Here is an 18,004-nt window from a genome sequence, read left to right on the forward strand (position 1 = left end):
TTCATAAGACAAGAACACAATCAGCAGACAGAGACAACATAACTACACAATAAACAAAGAATTAATAAAAACAGTTGCAAGAATCATAAAAACATCAGATTGTAAAGCAACATGAGCACATGTAGAACTGTGGACACAAGTTTTTCTTTTTATGACCAACTTTTTTTATTGCTTTTTCCCATATAATTTGGTAAGTGTACAGGGCACATAACACGAAAGGAATCAAAAACTCAGACAAGATGTGTCAACATCTCTGTCCAGGATTTTTACATTACCAAAATAACACAACAAACAAAAGCAGCTTGTACCCACCTACCCGTTATACCCTATACCCCTTGGCTGCAATCTTTCTTTTTCATGGTTTTATCTTTATTGCTATTTTTATCTTTTATGTTTTATTCTTTAATCTTATCAGTTATAAGCTAACGTAGGAGGGCCTAGAGTGCATTTCACTGCACATTGTGTTGGATGCTTTGTGTACATGACAAGTTCAATAAAGAACTTTGACTTGACATCGTCTCAATAATTAGGCTACTACAGCCGCTAAATGGCACCTGTCACTCGGATTTGTCATTCACTGACATCTTTTTCTGTTACCTGTTTTCCCAGAGTTCAATACTACAGAGAAGGTCTCCCTAAATATCCGCGGCTGCCTGGACTCAGACCTGTGTAAGAAGAAGCCAACTGGTACCATCCTGGGCATTCGATACACCAGCAGTTTCAACTGTTGCAACACAACCCTGTGCAACGGAGCCACCTCTGTCCAGCTCTCCCTGACTGCGGCCCTCTGTGCACCAGTACTGTCCTCTCTGTGGGGCCTGTGGGAGTAGTTTTACATGATGTCTCTGTTTCCATAACTCCCCAAGTGGGTTTTTACTGTTTTCACTAATACTATCAATCAGTGTACTCTTAACTCTGATGTATCTTATTCACCTTGTAATAAAGAGACTGATTAATGAGATAAAATAAAATAAAAGGCATCACAACAACCTGTTGTTCACCTTGTGTCATCATCATAAAATACGGGGTCTTTTAGCACATTGGCAACATTAAGAAATTAAGGTTTTAACATTTTCAGATTCAGTTTATTTAAATTGGATTGCTTTTAAGTCAACAAAATTTAAAAAATGTTTAAGGTTTCAGAATTTGACCACCAGAGTTTTATTCCTAGTATCATGGAGGAGGCTTTTGAACAGTATTTATATCTTCATGTTAGCAAATAAAACACTTACAGGTCCCTAATGTCCTAGTAATTCCCTAAAGGACATTTTACAGAAAGAACAATGTATTATGTTAGTGTTTAGTTAGTTGTTCAGGGTTTATAAGCACCTGTTAATATCCAGAGGAAACTTGCAAAAAAAAAGTATACTAGATAAATAAAATATGACAAAATTAAAATAATTAAAATATTTTAGAGGATTTCTCAGGGATGACATAAAGTCTTTTCTGTGCTTTTGGTAGCCTATTAAATGCTTTCATTCTTTTTTGGATAATAACACCTTATAGTGACGTTGCCATAAAGCGTAAACAAGTCATAAAATCTTCCACAAAACAAAAAATGCATGACGTCACTTGGTGGCAGACTGTCTGGTATTAAACTGAAAGCCTTTGTACGTCAACAAACATGCGCCCCGATGATGTGTGCTTGAGGAAAACACTGAATCACTGCATAAAATCAGCATCCTGACTAGTAAGAAACATATTTCTGAGTATATTAACTAAATTGTTGACTCCAATATCAAAAATGTAGCCCTTAAGAGTTACATTACAACTCAAGTTTCTCACAGATAGAGATTAATGAAGTATCCTTCTGCTCCAAAAAAGCATAAAATGTTCATGAAATGTCTCTACTATGGCAGATACAAAGTATAGAGGAGCTTTAGGATTCAGTCATTTAACTATTATTTCATGTTTGGGTGAATTATTTCCTAGAATACAAACAAACAGTCAAAAAGAAAACAAGCTTGATCGCAGAGAGACGAAACGGATTAGACAGACATCATGCAGAGGAAAAGAACACACAATCTAAAAGTTAGTAGTAACATAAATACAGACTAAAATAAATAAGATAAAAGTTAAATAAGAATAGTATAAAAGCATCTCCTTAAGAACTGTCTAAATATGCACGACTTGTTCTGGATCTGTTATGTGACATATTTTGTTGTCAACACTTGCCATTTACAGTCAACAATGCTGTATTGTTTGCTCCGCAGACAACCTGATGATCTCATTAACCCTGTTTCACCACCTTACCTGCCAAAAACCCAAAACCAAAGATGCCCTCTGGTGCATCACATGACAGCCACAGGCTGAACATACCTCCCTACCACAACCTGACAGTATGCGTCTGCTGCAAAGCGATAACCGTGGGATTGACCTCTGATTTATTAGCAGCTAGTAGGTGTTTTTAGAAGGAAAGAAAAGTCAAACCCTAACATATCTACATTATACAAATTGATATTTTTCCTGTATTTGACTGAGTGGTCAAACTCGCCTCAGCCTGTACCAGTTAACTACTCCCTAAAGGCTGTTCAATATTTATTTGTTTAAGTTTCCAAACTTCAATCTCAACGTCTTCAGTCACCTTGAAAAAGAGGGCAAGATGCATTATTTAATTATTCTGAATCCTCCAGTATTATTAGGTACATGTTTTATTAGTGATTTATGAATTTGTAGACATGTGGGGCTGAAAATTTTACTTAGAAGATGACTTTTTCAAAATGTATACACATGCAGCATCAATTCATTCCCGGTATGAAACACAAACCACAAAATGGGATGTTTTGTTATTTTGTTGTCTTTATTAAGTGATGGCAGGCGATGATAACAGTGGAAAATAAATCCTCTAATTACAGTCTTACACTGTCTCTTACTGAGTTAAATAGATTAAAACACCCTCAAACTGTCCCCTGGAAGGTGCTCAAGGACTCCCGGAGGTCCCTGGATCATAGTTTGGTGCTACATGACACAGCGTCTAAAAATAAAAGCAGTGTTACGTGTTCACTGGACTGACGACTCAACGGGACTTTCTTCTTAACACTTAATTGATTTTCCAGACTTTTGGACAAGACTAAGTACAGATTTTCATGTCTTGAGAGCAACAAGCCAAGTAAAGCTCAACATCGCCCTCAGCTGGACTTTCAGTATACAACGAATACTGTGCAGAACTGCATTGAAATTTTACAAATCCTACATAACGGTTGTTTTCTATTCCCAAGTGTATCCATGATGAATGCCTAAGAAAGAGTGAAGTACACATAAAGAAACTGTTAAGGCAGAAAGACCTAATACAGAGAGTTATCATTTTATGATAAAACCAGTGAGGTGTGAGTTTTATATCCAGTCATTTCCCCCTAAACGTGCATTTGTCACAATACCTCATTCTTTTTTTGAACAATTATATTGGATCGCTGCCACATACACACATATTCAACGCTAACAGGAAGCGTCCTGATATTAACTTCCAGCCATTTTTCCACTTTCAGTTGTTTCAATATTGTAAAACACCTCTTTTTTTTGTAATTAAAGAAAGTTACACTCACTATCCCACTGCTGACTGTTGGCATGAAGGTTAAGCATGTTTTATACGCTATTGTTGAAGATATGGGAGCCATCTTAAGACATTTATGGTATCATTTTCTCACAAAGCACCCTATAAGCATTAATTAATGGCTCAATTAATTGTTAATAAATAATTTACTAATGCTTTATGAAGAATTTATAAGCCATTAATAAGCATATTTTTTGAAAGTGTGAAACATTTAACATCAGGTGTCTTCTTAAACAATTGGATACAGCAAATGTTATGGTGGTATAGAAAGGAGGGATTTTTCACAACCTGGCAACTCAAAAATTATGCTTATTAATGGCTTATATTTGATTTATAAAGCATTAATTGAGCCATTAATTAACTATTATAAACTCTTTAAAGAAAGTTTTACCAAATTGCCTTATAAAATGATTTTTTCTGTCATTTAATTAACATTTTTATAACTTCAAATTCCACATATAGGTATGAAACATTTCAAATATCAACATTTAGGCTAATTTTAAATCTCTAAACATATTCTGACATATGTATTTTACATTGGAGACAGGCAACACCTGAGGATGAGTCTTCGCACAAGGGGTGGACACAAAAACAAGAACACCTGTACAATATAATACAATGCAACAACAAGAGAGTAGCGCAGAACGATCGCAGAACAATCAAAATCGCAATATGTCCGATATCCAAATCGCAGGAGCTGCAATTTTTTGATAAAGGTAAAATCTATTGGTGACTATTGGTGCTTTCACAAAATATTTTAAACAATGAGATTTCTGATAAGTAATCATCAGTAATGTTGATATAATGACTAAGTGTGTAAAGGCAAATAAAAGAACAGCTATAACAGTCTGGTAAGTTCAGAAAATTACATCATTTTACAGCAATGCAGCCTTTAAAACCAGGAAAAGACGACACATATGCCATATCACGATATTACGATATCTCATATCACGACATCAATATAATATCGATATATTGCCCAGCTCTAATCATAATGTTGTTACTACTACAGATGTTCCTTTAATTGCGTCCTTGTAGCTTACATATTACGCCTTTAATGCTTATGACAGTATCAGTAGTATAATAGTATTTCCTTAATAATATTCCTTTCTATCCTGCAAGTTTCTGGACTACATTCAGCTCAGTTTACTCTTTTTTTTCTCTCTCTTTTTTTTTTTACTCCTGTCAGGATGTGACATTATATCAAGTGTCTCTTTTGAAAACGACTCTTTCAAACTGTCCCTCCTCACTCAACAAACAAGTTTTACATCTTACTTATTTCTTCTTCCTCCTCTTTGATTTCAAAACCAGTCCGCGCTTTTTTTTTTCTCTCCCCCCCTCTCACTGTATTTGCTGAGAGCTGAACCCGTCACGCACCTCCAGGAAATGGAGGAGCTGTGATGATGAGTGTGTCGCTGCAGACAGCAGCAGGACTGGGAGGGGTAACGAGTGGCGAGCAGCAGCAGCAGCAGCAACAGCAGCTACAGGCGTCAGCGGCAACTTTCAGCACTTGAAGGTAGCTCTACAGACTTTATATCAGCTACAATTTAACATTTGGAGCTTTTAGAAAGTCGAGGTGTTGCCTTATGTAGCGTTTGTGGCGCCTGTGTGGTTGTTACAATGTTTAATTTGTCACTTTTCTCCCCGGGGTTTGTAGCGGAAGATGGGCTTGGCTATCCCCGGGTTTCGAATTGGTTTCTCGCATAGAAAACTCAAAAACTTTCCGCTTTATTTTGAGCATTTTTCCCACCATCCTTGTCTCCTCAGAAAAAGCTCTCGTGCATCAACAGGTGAAGATGAGCGACGGGTCTCAGCCCAGAGTTGAACTTTTTGTGAAGGTAAGCGATTGAATGATGACACACGAAAAAGAAAAACCTCACACACACACACACACACACACATGCACACACACACACACACACGCACACACACACGCATGCACACACTCCCAGAGAGAGAGAGGCTGAGGCGTGGACGACGACATGATGTGACATTAATTTATTTAAAGGCTTGAAGCTGCACAGGCCTCGTGCTGTTTTGTTTGTTATCTTATCGTTTCATCAGTTTCCTGTGTGTATTTTTCTGCATGTTTATTTCTAGCTGATAACGTGTCATTATGGTGCCTTTTTTAAGGGCCATAATGTCACCTTGACGACATTATACAGTCATTATGTGAGCTATAATATTCATGTTAGCCAGACCACCTCTGCTGAGTCACAGGGCTTATAAACGACAGCTAGTCTAATCTCATTAAATGCACATTAAGATAACGGGCAGGCGACTTTAATCTATATTTAGTATGTTGGCCAGACAGGGTAATCCCATTTTCTTTGAGCCAAAAAACATGCTCTACAATAACCAATATGGCTTTTCCCCCCCCTCATGCCTTCCCTTCATGCTCTTACACAAGTTTCCATAATGATTCCTCTGTATGAACATGTGAACATGTGCGCCACCCTCTACTTTTCTCTCTCTCTCTCTCTCTCTCTATCTCTCTCTCTCTCTCTCTCTCTTCCCCCAAGCGTGAAAGATTCTGTTGTAACTTCTCTAAATCCTGGTTTACAGTCAAGCTCTTCAATGACACTTGACACCCTTAATTAACAGAATATCTGATTATAGTTTCACATGGGCCTCGGGGACAGTAAGCGGTTTCCTGATTTACCGGAGCTGCCTTTAACTTTATGTGCCATGCAGGCCACAGTGCAGATCCTGAAGGAGATGAAGTAGTATGATTGAACATGAAAAATGGCCTTCTGCAGCCATGAATAGCACATTTTATGGCTGTATGCTCATTTCCTGAGTAGCCAACAAGCTATACTTGAATTTAAGAATGCTTTATTCTGCTCTAACTAAACATTATTTTCATTATGGATCAAATCTGCTGATTATTTTCTCAATTGGAAAATTGCCTGTCACCATTTCCCAACCTCCATTTGCTTGTTTTATCCAAACCAACAGTCCAAAACTTAAAGATATTTGATTTATAGCTGAAATGTTTAGTCAGTTAATTGTTCGACAGAAATTAACCAGCTACTATTTTGATAATAAATTAGTCATTTAAGTAATTTTTCAACCAAAAAATGCCAAACACTCCTTAGTTCCAGCTGCTCAATTGTGCCAATTTGCTGCTTTTCTTTGTCTTATTTGTGATGGTAAACTGAATATTTTATTTGTAAAAAGACACATGAAGCTGTTTTCTAGGCCATATAATGAATCAATTAATAGGTAAAATATTTGGAAGATAAATCAATAATCAAAATAATCGTTAGTTGCAGCCATACTAAGAAAACCTTCATATTTGAGAAGCTGGAACTGGTGAATTCTTGGCATATTTGCTTGAAAACTGTGGCATAAATTACACAAATACTGCAGAGACTTGCTGCTGACTTGAACAGGATCGAACCTTGTGTTCAAGTTTCCTTTCAAGCTTGAGGTTTATATATTTATGCAACAGGGCTGAGTGACCTGAGTTTACCCTCTTTTCTTTTCCTCCCTTCTGTTCTTGCCCGTAAAGAAGGTTACAGCTCTGCATGAGGTTTCCAAAGAGTTTAAGGTTGACGAGTGAGTGATAATCTTTCATTCAGTGTGCTGACCTTACAGCTTGGACAGAGAATAAAGACTTCCAAAGCACAATTTCTTTCTTTTCATCTTTTTTTTATTTAGTTATCTTAAAGAAGGAGAGAAAAAAAACACAAAACACTACATAAGATAAACATGTAAGCAAATGTATGATTAAAATGAGCTAATAATAAAAGTTCTGTTTCTTTATTTGCAGGCGGGGAGCGATGGTCAGAGCATCGGCAACTGTCCCTTCTCTCAGCGTCTCTTCATGGTGCTGTGGTTGAAAGGAGTCACCTTCGACGTTACCACAGTGGATATGAAGAGGTGAAAAACTAGTCTTTCATGAGTGTGCATGTTTTTTTTTTCTCTCTCTCTCTCACAACCCTGCAGGTTTCTATTGGCACAACAGAGGAATGTCCGCCTACTGTTTTTTAATGCTCCCAAATGTAGCGTGCAGTAAGAGAACAGAGGGATTTTCATTTAGTTAACAGGTGTCAAAAGATATACAGCCACACTGGCATTGGTGTAAGTGAAAGCGGGCACATCTCAGATGCAAAACATGAGTAATTTCCTGTGGGTTCATATGTTTTCTTCGCTTCATTCTCCTTGTCTGCTTCCCCTTTTTTTTTTATTCCACTCCTCTCCCTCTGTTTAACCCTTTATCTCTCTGACTCGCTCTTCCTCCTCCATATGTCTGACTTTTCCTTCTTTCCATATACCTACAGGAAGCCAGACATTTTGAAGGACCTCGCTCCCGGTGCCCAGCCTCCCTTCCTGTTGTACGGCAGCGAGGTGAAAACCGACACCAACAAGATTGAAGAGTTCCTGGAGGAAAATCTCTCCCCTCCAAAGTAATCACCCCATCCAGCTGTTTCCCAGCGACATTTTATTGTGTTGTTTTGCTTGCCTCCCTATTTTTTTCTTATATTTATTTCTCTGTTCTTTAGGTATCCCCGTCTGGCTGCTCGTAACCCCGAGTCCAACACAGCTGGCATGGATGTCTTCTCCAAGTTCTCCGCTTACGTCAAGAACTCAAACCCTCAGACCAATGAAAGTGAGTGAAACATAATTTCTCCAAATCAGAAGTGTAATTTGGCTCTTAACAATAAAACAAAACTCTTTGCTTCATCTTCATCTTTGATCTTTTGTAAATAGACCCTGTTTTATTTTTGGCGGTACTGCCTGTAACAAATGCTGCTGAGCTCTGACAGAAAACCAGCAGGGAGCGTCCGCGCTAATAACATTACGGTCTGAGCTCTTCTGCCTCGCTGCAAATAGGTCGCCTGCTGCTCTGTGTGTTTAGCTTCGGTGTGTTTGGTGATCTCATTGGAAATGTCACTTTTGTCGGTTGAAAATTGTGCGTTTATTAGGTTATTTTCTTTGAAACTAAATGCACTCATTCATTGCAGTGAAAAAACTATCCTTTTATCCTTTGATTACCTTCTTTGAATGAGTATTTTCTGTACATGCACGTGCTCAGATCTAGAGAAAGGCCTTCTGAAGGCTCTGAAGAAGCTTGATGACTACCTCGGCTCCCCACTTCCTGATGAGATCGACGAGAATAGCGCTGATGATGTCACTTCCTCGTCCCGCCCCTTCCTGGACGGCCAGGCTCTTACTCTGGCTGACTGCAACTTGCTGCCTAAGCTCCACATTGTGAAGGTAATCTTCAGTTTTAAGCAGTGCAGTATGCAGCCTAGTTTGAATAAATTATAAGGTTGGTTCTCCTTTTTTTTTTTTTTTTTTTTTTTGAAGGGTTTTATTCATCAAGTCTTGCTCTTGCTCCTCCTGCAGGTTGTGTGTTTAAAATACCGAAACTTCAGCATCCCTCAGTCTCTGAGCAACCTCTGGAGGTATATGAACGCTGCGTACGCCCGGGAGGAGTTCGCCTCCACCTGCCCGATCGACGAGGAGATCCACATCGCCTACTCCTCTGTAGCTAAAGCTCTCAAGTAGGAGAAGAATGGGGGTTGCAATTCATGAAAAAAAACACCGTTAGAACAACTTAAAAAAAAAAAAGCACACAAACAAACAAAAAAAAAAAACACATGTACTCACCTTCACACACTCAAGTTGATATCACCTTTCATAATGCGACTCAATACAGCTGGTTTACATCGCCAAACTATACCCCGAGGTTTGTTTTCTAGATGTTTATACATGAACAGTGGTTTTTTTGCCAGGTAGATCAGTTCACGTCATTAGGAAAAAGAAGGATGAGGCAGATAAGCTGTAGGTAGTAACACATGCACAAAAAAATGTCAGCTGTGGCTAAATTTATTTCACTGACAAGTTTGTTGACTGCCCACATATCTTCTAGGTTTTCCTGGATTTACAGCTCCCGAGGAAATTAATGAACTCGTGGATGTTTTGTGTACACTCACACACTCCTAAAATTACAGCCTCGCTCGTGTACAATTTCACCATCAGTAAACACGCACTGTAACGTTGGAAATGTTTCTTTAGCTTAGCTGAAGTTCCCTTCTTGATGACAGTCACTAAAGTGTGTCCTTAATTTTTTTTTTTGGAGATTCAACAGACACGAAGCTGCCTATCAGATCAAGCCTCACACAAGCTGATTCATCTCTTTATTTTCAGTCATGGTATTAAGGATTTTTTTTTTTTTTTTCGGTGACAAACATTCATACCAGCACCAGCTCACCTGCCAAAATATCTTCATATTGACTTTATTATTCTGCTACTGAGGGAACAAGGCCTTTTTACAGTTGCATTTTTATTAGAGTCAACTTGAATTTAAATGTTCTTCATAGTGCACCTCAGGGAGGAAAAAGGGGGTGCTTTTTGTCGGCCTGCAGACCAGTTCTCACTTTAAGGAGGCAGGGCTCAAAACAGTTACAGAGACAGGAAACTATTTCAATAGACTCGGGCTTCCCCTTTCTGTGCTCCCATAGCAGGCGTGAAGGATTATTCAAGATTACTGAGCTTGTTATGATCCGCTGTAAAGTCCTCTTGCCAACGGTTTATTTTGTTCTGCCTGTCATTTATGAAGGACCTTTTTTTGTGTGTGTGTGTCTTATAAAAGACGTGAGATTAGACTGAGTGTTATTGACGTTAGTGTGGATGAAGGAGTGAAGGCTACACTGAAAGGCCTGCTCCTCCAGCAGCCCCGGGGCACAAGGCCTGTTCTGTCATGTGTTTCTCTTCCTTTCTGAGAGGGGGAAAAAAAATAGCAGGAAGTTGAATATAAGCACACACACAATGTTAAAATTAAAGTATAGCAGTGGTAGCTTTAGCTTGTAGGATGTTATTAATTACAGGATAAGGCTGGTATTACTCTATATTTTTATATAGTGTCAACAAATCACATGAAAAGACCAAAACAATGTGTAAACAATGGGTTAAAAATATATAGTTTCATCTTTATAAAAAGCGAAGTACTTTCATAACACAGCTGGGCACTGTAGTTTTTAGCAAGAATCATTCAAACAGGAGAAAGTTATGGATCTGATGGGGACTATTTTCAGCTGCGGATGAACATACATATTCATGTTCCCCCTCAGGATGAATTGCAATAACTTTGGTGATCCCTTAAAGCTACAATATGCAAGTTTTGGAAATCAAGTTTGATTTCCGGGGGACTGGAAGTAATGGAGTTCTTAATTACAGTTACTGGGAGCTTACTAGCCTCTGAGTAAACCATGGCAAAGTCTTCCAGCAGCTAACGCTAGCTCGGAGCCTCAGTACAAGAGGACTAGTGGGCCAGAAGTGCGTTCACGTGTTGATTGACAGCTGTGAGCTCCCGTCCCTGACTTTGACCTCATCTGATTGGTTACTGGTTGTACTTTTAGACCGTATTTCAACCAAAAATATAAGAAAAAAACTTACATACTGTAGCTTTGAGTCTTCAAAAAGCGTCATTATTGGGTCAAAACTTGTCTTTTACTTATTTTTATGACCAAAATCTAAGGTCATTTCCGTTAGCCTCAACTGTACTTTGGTTTAGTGATAATTAGCAAATGTTAGCATGCTAAGATGTTACTGAACAACAATGTAATAAGCTATATGAGGCAGATAGACAACATTCATTGTCGGTTTTAGTCTTTTCATGGGATTTTTTGACAATAAGAAAAATATAGAATATCACTAGACTTTATCCTTCATGTAAAGCCTTGTGTACTTGGTCATTGCAGGTTGATGATACATTGTCATGTGTTTCCAGCAGATCTAATCCACTGTGGGAGCTTTGCTAGACTTGAAATAGAAGCGCTGGAAAGAACTGGAACTAATAGCAATACGCCTTGTCCAACTGTAGTAGCAGTTTGTGTGGAAGATTTTATAAACTGCAAGGCAATTAAGACTTAATTTAGAGGTAAACATCTTTGTTGGGAGCCCAAGATAACCTCATGTGTCATGTCTTTCATATCAATATGAAGCTCATAGAAAGAAAGAAAAAAAAGAAACCTAAGTGCAATTTAATCGGATTGAAAAGACAATCTTGTTCACAGTGTTTAATTATGTTATATACGTCCAGTATGAGCACTGTTGGTTATTTTTCTACGGAAGTTTAATCACGCAAGTTAATCCCTCCTTTCTGAACTGCTAGCTGTAACACAAGTGTTGATCAAAGAGATGATATATTTTACTTGACTGAATTGTTGTGGATTTCATCTATTTTCTAAAATGGACCGATTGTTTTTTTGTTTTGTTTTTTAAAGGGAGCGTGTCTAATTAATGTCAGTGCTGATATATCCGAGTGTTTTTCTTTTCTTACTGTAGGATTTGATACAATTTCAGGGACCATTTAACGTACTTGTTACATTCATTAAAATGTTAACTTTTATTTGAATAGTTTGTTTCTCACCTCACTGTTTTTAACTCTGTTTTATCTTCATGCAATGTGTTTTATTTGTTATGAGACCTATATTGTGCTTTTCACTTTGTTTCATACCCCTATGCATTTCCTTCCAAATATTTTAGCCTTTTTTTTTCTTTTTTTTTTGTCTTTTTTTGTGCTGTCTGCCATGTAGTCACAAGCAGTTGCACTTAAAAGTCCACAGGATGAAAACCGTGGTGTGGACACTAAACCAGTAGATTAAATCAACAATGATGACAATCAAACTAACAGCACGGCCTGGAAATTTCCATTATGTATTTTGTACTATAAAAAAATCTTAAAAAGACACATTCATTTATTAATAACCCAATAAAACAATCTTAATAATAACTTGTGTTTTTATTTATTTGCTTTTTAACAACTTTTGAATGTAATAACATTGAGAAGGAAGCGTGCAAAAAGGTGTAAACAAACATTTCTACTGTATACAAGCAGTGACTATAAACATTCAAGTACAATCATGTTAAAAAAAAACATGTATATAGTAAATACACCTTAAATAGAGCACAAATTAGAGGCATAATACTGAGAAGAGCATCTCTTCAATGTAGATTATTAAGGTTAAACTTTATTAGCATCACTATTATCATTAATGTTGTTTAGAGATGCACTGATATACTGTATGGTCTTATACTAAAGGTCTTATCCAAAACAAAGCAGTTTATATTTTGAGGTTTAAAACAGTTGACAAAATAATCTCACCTCAAGGTCCATTTAATAGCTCTTCTGCAGTTTTCACTCTACAAGGACTTCTTTTTTTCTTCCATGTTGGCTAAACGTTAAGGTTTAAAGTTCATTCTTGACCTTGGAAACAGCAGTTGATAAAATCCAGAGCTACAACGACGAATTGGCAACTAAGCAAAATGCCCAACATTTTCTGATTCCAGCTTCTTATATGTGACGATTTGCTGTTTTTCTTAATCATATGACAGTGAATCGAATATCTTTGGGCTCTTAGTCAAACAAATCAAGCAAATTCAAGACATCACTTTGGCCTCTAAGAAATTGTGAATGTGATTTTTTTTTCACTATTTTTAAATATTTCATAGACTAAACAATTAATTGAGAAAATAATTGATAATATCATATAATAATAATAATAATAATAATACTTTATTTATGTAGTACTTTTCTTAACAATGTTACAAAGTGCTTCATGGAAAAAGGAGGAGTAATGAAAATCATTAGTATCTCATTTATTTATGGTATACCAATTGTGTGGCTCTTCGGGGGCTTTCGGTCATATCACATGATCTTCATCAACAGATGATCAACTGTTTCCAAGATGAAGACTGAACTTCAATTTTTAAGCAAAACATGTCCAATATTGACTCAAATAGCTGGATGAGGTATTAGTGAAAATGGGCTGATCTGGTATCGGATACCATTATTTTAATAAATAAGAATCCAGTAAATTTATATTTCTGTATTTATTTGTTACATTTTGTTTTACAATGTTAGGAAAGCAATGTTTAAGTCAAGCCTGATGTTGCCTTCCACATGAAGGAACGATCCCAGTCTCTTCCACACACTGAGGCACACAGCTTCTTAATTAATCACTGGTATTGGTTCAATACTCAGTATTGACTGAAAAAGGTGCATCAGTGCAACCCTAATATGAATGGAAGCTCCAGAACAGCCACTAAATGGACCTCGAGGTGAGATTGTTTTTTCAACTTTCTTTTTCAAGTTCAAGAATGAACTTTGAAACTTTTCAGCCGACACGGGGGAAAAAAAGACGCCCCTAAAGTACTTGGAAATGGAAATTTGGACATCTACATTTCCATGATATGATTGAAAGCTCCAGAGAAGCTATTTGAGGTGAGATTGTTTTGTCAGCTGTATTTATTTGGTTTTAGTTTGGTATTTTTACGAACTATATTTGGGCAATTTTGTCATCTTTTTGTATATCACTTCATACAACCATCAAATCATGTGCTAAAAAAAACGGAAAAACATGTGACTTAGACATGTAAGTTGATAGTAAGTGCATTTTTACCAAAACATTATGATTTTGACTACTTTGGGTAGGACAATATAAAAGATTTGTGTGGACTGCATCACTAAAATGTGTAATTCATTGGGTGACCATTGGACATATTCATTGTTAATGCTCTCTTTGCTCTGGTCTGTCAGTGTACATTTACATTTACACAATGTCTCCCAGGTCACTTACACAGCTGGTGTTGAGCGTGACCCAGTTTGACCTCCACCCCATCATCATCATCATCATCATCATCTCTGCTGCTCAGGCCAGCAAGAGGCTGAGTGCAGGCAGCAAGCAGAGTGCCGCTCCTCCCCAGCTGAGGGCAGCAACGGACACGGCCCCGTTACACAGGTCTGTATCACAGCAGACGTTGGTGTAGTTGAAGTACAGGCCTGTGGAGTATTTCTGCCCACTCACACCGCACTGGGCGGGAAGAGCGCAGCTTTTCTCATACATTGTCACTTGTAGTGAGCCTACGAGAGCGGAGAAAGGAGAGGAATTTATTTTGGTCCATGCCGTGATGGCTGATGACGATCAAACAAAACTATGGAAGCAAAGAAAGGCCATAATTAGAATTTCAAGCTGCTGAGAAACAACTAAAAGTAAATAGTTTAATTTAAAGTACAGTAACACATAGTTTGTATTTTTAAGTCTCCAGTTTCAAAATGTCTAGAAGAACATTTCAAGTTAGAACTGGAATATATATTTTTTAATGTAGGAAATGAATATAAATATATATTGTGGAAATTGAAATTGCCAACTGGGAATTTCAAAGACATACATAGATCAGATCATTTTTGCTGTATATTCTGTTTCAAATTCAGCTGTGATTTAAATACACAATTAGGTATTGAGTATCTGCCTTTCGGTGCTTTCATACAAAACCCATTAATTTTGCTGCATTTGGTTAAGTTTAGTGTAGCATTAATAAGTGTTTCATAACAAGCAATATAACTGAAATGTAACATATCATCTAGTATATCGATAAAAAAAATATTCTTCCACTAAAATCCTTATCTCACTTTGTCAAAACATTGATGCTGATGAGAAATAAACGTGAAAAGGAAGTGAGGACATTTTGGCAGCCGTTTATCTTTAGTTATTTAACAAGATGAGGAAGCAAGAATTTGAATGTACGTGCTCTTAAAAGTGTAACGCCAAACCCACATGACGCTCACACGGAAAACCGCCTGAACATTTATAGTTCAGTTAAGGTGCATGTGGGAAAGGGGCTTTTACAGCCTCTGATGAGACACAGTGAGCGTTTTGCCCCACCCGGGGCCGAAGCCCGGCGAGCTATTTTTAGAGATAATTTGATGGCATCACAGGCTTTAGTGAGCTGACAACTGGCCCGATGAGAAATGGTGCTAAAAGCTGATCTATTGAGTCATTCTTTTGTCTCCTTTTTTGTTTTTGTGCACTCGGAAAGTCGAGAGAGGATCAGGCTCCAAAAACCGACCACAAGTTTGAGTTTTTTAAAATTTTAGTATCCCTAACATCAATAAATAGAGACTGTGTAATGTGGACTGTAAATATTTGAACAGTGATATTGTTTTGGCTCTGTACTGCAGAGGAAAGTTCCAAAAGGTGGTTTATGGAGTTATCTGGAAAACTTTGCAGAGTAAAAACAGGTATTTTAACATCAGTCTGTGTTCCACATTTAAGAGCTTTTTTCTGTTTGTCTTCAGCAAAGTTATCCCGATAACTCAATAAACTTTCTTTTTAGAACAAAGATTCCCACAACACTGGATTTCAAATAAAACCATGACTATGAGGTTAAAGTGCTGACTCTCAGCTTTAAAAGCATTTGGCCTATATTGGGTGTAACAGTGTAGGACTTGTAACAACAAAAAGGACTTCAGTTGCTACGGAGTTCTTCATGATGTGGGTGTTGATGAAAGTCAGCACTTTCACTTTATATCCATGGTTTTCTCTTCAAATCTAGTGGGCTGGCAGCACAAAAAAAGCCAAAACAAAACTGTCCTTATACTTACAGAATGGACAGTACATTTCTCAAATCTGCTCCCAGACAATGCTTTGTACAACGAGGCTTTGTCTGCCAAATTTCTGACCATTGTGCCCTAGATTCTTCAAAAATAATCTAATCTGCAGACACAGATACAGTATAAATTCTCTCTTTCTCTCTTTCTCACACACACACACACACACACTGATCTGGATCTCACCTCGTATTCCCATCGCAGTGCTAGACAGGCAGCGCTGCCCGGCCGGGCATTCCTGAGGAAACTTAAAGCAGTCCAGAGGAGAAAGGGCGGGGAACACACAGGTGAAACAGCGCAAACAGGCTGAGGGGAAAAAAGAAAACAAATATCAAGAAAGTTATTGTTAACATAGCTCGACTGATTCAGGATTTTGGGGACATTTGGTGGTAAAAATCTGATACATGAATCAATATAAATTTTTTCACATAAGTTTGGTTTTGGGGACAAACTGTTTATAAACTACCATAAACATAATTTTAGCATTTCTGCACCGCAATTTCTTGTATCTGATAACAATACTTATCAGCTGACATATACGCCGATGATGATTTATCTTTGAGTTAATATCAACCAATATATCATTCATTGGATTTATCGGTCAGCCGTTTGACGGCTACTTTATGACAGTTGTTTTTACTCGTTCCAGTGGGAATAAATCCGTATAAATCAAAAAAAAAAAAAAAAAATAGAAGCCACAATTAGCCACAATTCTGCTAATGTTAGCACATGAACACAAAGCAAGCTTAAAATGCAGCAAAACTTTCCAAATTCAGGAAAAATTGTTTCAAAATCTTTTCATAGATGTTTGGATTTGATCAAATAACCATTTTTCACAATTACTGTTACATAAAAGCAGTTTTTTTTTAGCCAAATTTCAACACTGAATGAGCTAAGAAAGGCAGACTTGTTTGCATCTTTTTAAATTGTTATTTGATATATTTAATGAAACATAAAACTATGGCTGTGAGGTCCAAAACTTTTAACCCAGTGAATGAAGAAACACAAACTAAAACTGATATTGAAGTTTGATAAAAATGCAAATAAGGGAACAATTTGTCTTCTTCCAGTCCTTCAAATCATCAAATAACTTTTAAATAAGTTTTTTTTCACAAGATTTGTTTCTTGCATGTCCTACATACTTGCCAGGGGAAGACAACACAGGAGCACAATCAGAAGTTGTGAACGAGGCATGATGCTTCCAGTGAGAAGTCCTAAATAACAATGTTTTCAGTTTACTCTTCAAGCGAATCCAAAAATCTTTGTCGTTGGAAGCCCACACCCTCAGCGGCAGCTCTTCTTCTGTTGTATTTTAGGTTTAGCTGATTAAGTAGTACCTCCTCAAAAATAATTAAATTTGTTCCCTGCGTTCACCTCCGAGTTTTTTTCCTTTATGTCACCCTCGTTCTTGACTTCTATGTTTTGTCGTAGGCTTGATTTTAAAAGACGTTACTCGTGCGGTCGGTGTCTCCTCCCTCCCTAAAACTTTTAATTTAATCTGGAGAGGTAATTATGATCAGCTGATGTGGTTACGGACAGCCTAAGACTGTAGGTTGGTCTTCATTTTCATATCACGGTGGGTGTCTCTTGATAAAAAACAGCGCCTTAGTCAAAGACGCTCTGTGTATTAAGTTGGAAAAAAAGGAGGATACTGGTACGTTAGTGTTTAGTGGAAGTGAGAAACAGAGTAGATAGAAAAAGGAAGTGTTTGAGTCATTGAGCTAATTAAGTGGACTTATACTTCTCTGACAGTCAGCAGAGAGAGACTGGACTTTATGGTGAAGTGAATCGGATGGTGTTTAAGATCTGCTCCTCTGTAGATGACCTCTGACCTTAAAGGAGGACAAGCAAAAAGATAATTTATAATTCTCTGTGTTGTTGCATGTAAGAAATACTATCCTTTAAAAAAAAAAAAGATTTTGATTGAGCAGTTTGGGTCGTATACAGATGACAATGAGTCAGTTGTTTCTCAGTTTAACACTTATAGAGCCAAAGGATGTTTTACACAGCTAATAAAAAAAGAACTAAATTAAACATTTTTTTAAAAAAGG

The 18,004-nt window shown here is 37.3% G+C and overlaps 2 protein-coding genes and 1 long non-coding RNA gene across 3 annotated transcripts in view; 2 read left to right on the forward strand and 1 right to left on the reverse strand.

The window, feature by feature from the left end:
* LOC137198144 (uncharacterized) overlaps window positions 1-976 on the forward strand; it is a 3,047-nt gene extending 2,071 nt beyond the window's left edge. The window contains exon 3 of the long non-coding RNA XR_010931590.1: window positions 610-976. This is a non-coding gene — a long non-coding RNA (uncharacterized lncRNA). The remainder of the gene's footprint in view (window positions 1-609) is intronic.
* Window positions 977-4,923: 3,947 nt separating this feature from the next.
* Window positions 4,924-12,296, forward strand: clic1 (chloride intracellular channel 1). Its single transcript, XM_067612588.1, has 7 exons — window positions 4,924-5,066; window positions 5,318-5,388; window positions 7,326-7,435; window positions 7,837-7,962; window positions 8,059-8,165; window positions 8,592-8,773; window positions 8,906-12,296. Exons 2-7 carry the CDS (start codon window positions 5,347-5,349, stop codon window positions 9,065-9,067), a joined length of 729 nt encoding a protein of 242 aa, XP_067468689.1. The 5' UTR covers window positions 4,924-5,066; window positions 5,318-5,346; the 3' UTR covers window positions 9,068-12,296.
* Window positions 12,030-17,942, reverse strand: LOC137198698 (prostate stem cell antigen-like). The gene is made up of 3 exons (XM_067612589.1): window positions 17,096-17,942; window positions 16,140-16,259; window positions 12,030-14,426 (listed from the first exon to the last, which is right to left on the reverse strand). The coding sequence occupies exons 1-3, from the start codon at window positions 17,145-17,147 to the stop codon at window positions 14,215-14,217; spliced, it is 384 nt and encodes a 127-aa protein (XP_067468690.1). The 5' UTR covers window positions 17,148-17,942; the 3' UTR covers window positions 12,030-14,214.
* Between the last annotated feature and the right edge of the window lie 62 nt (window positions 17,943-18,004).

Source organism: Thunnus thynnus, chromosome 15 (genome assembly GCF_963924715.1).
Source record: "Thunnus thynnus chromosome 15, fThuThy2.1, whole genome shotgun sequence".
Taxonomy (NCBI): domain Eukaryota; kingdom Metazoa; phylum Chordata; class Actinopteri; order Scombriformes; family Scombridae; genus Thunnus; species Thunnus thynnus.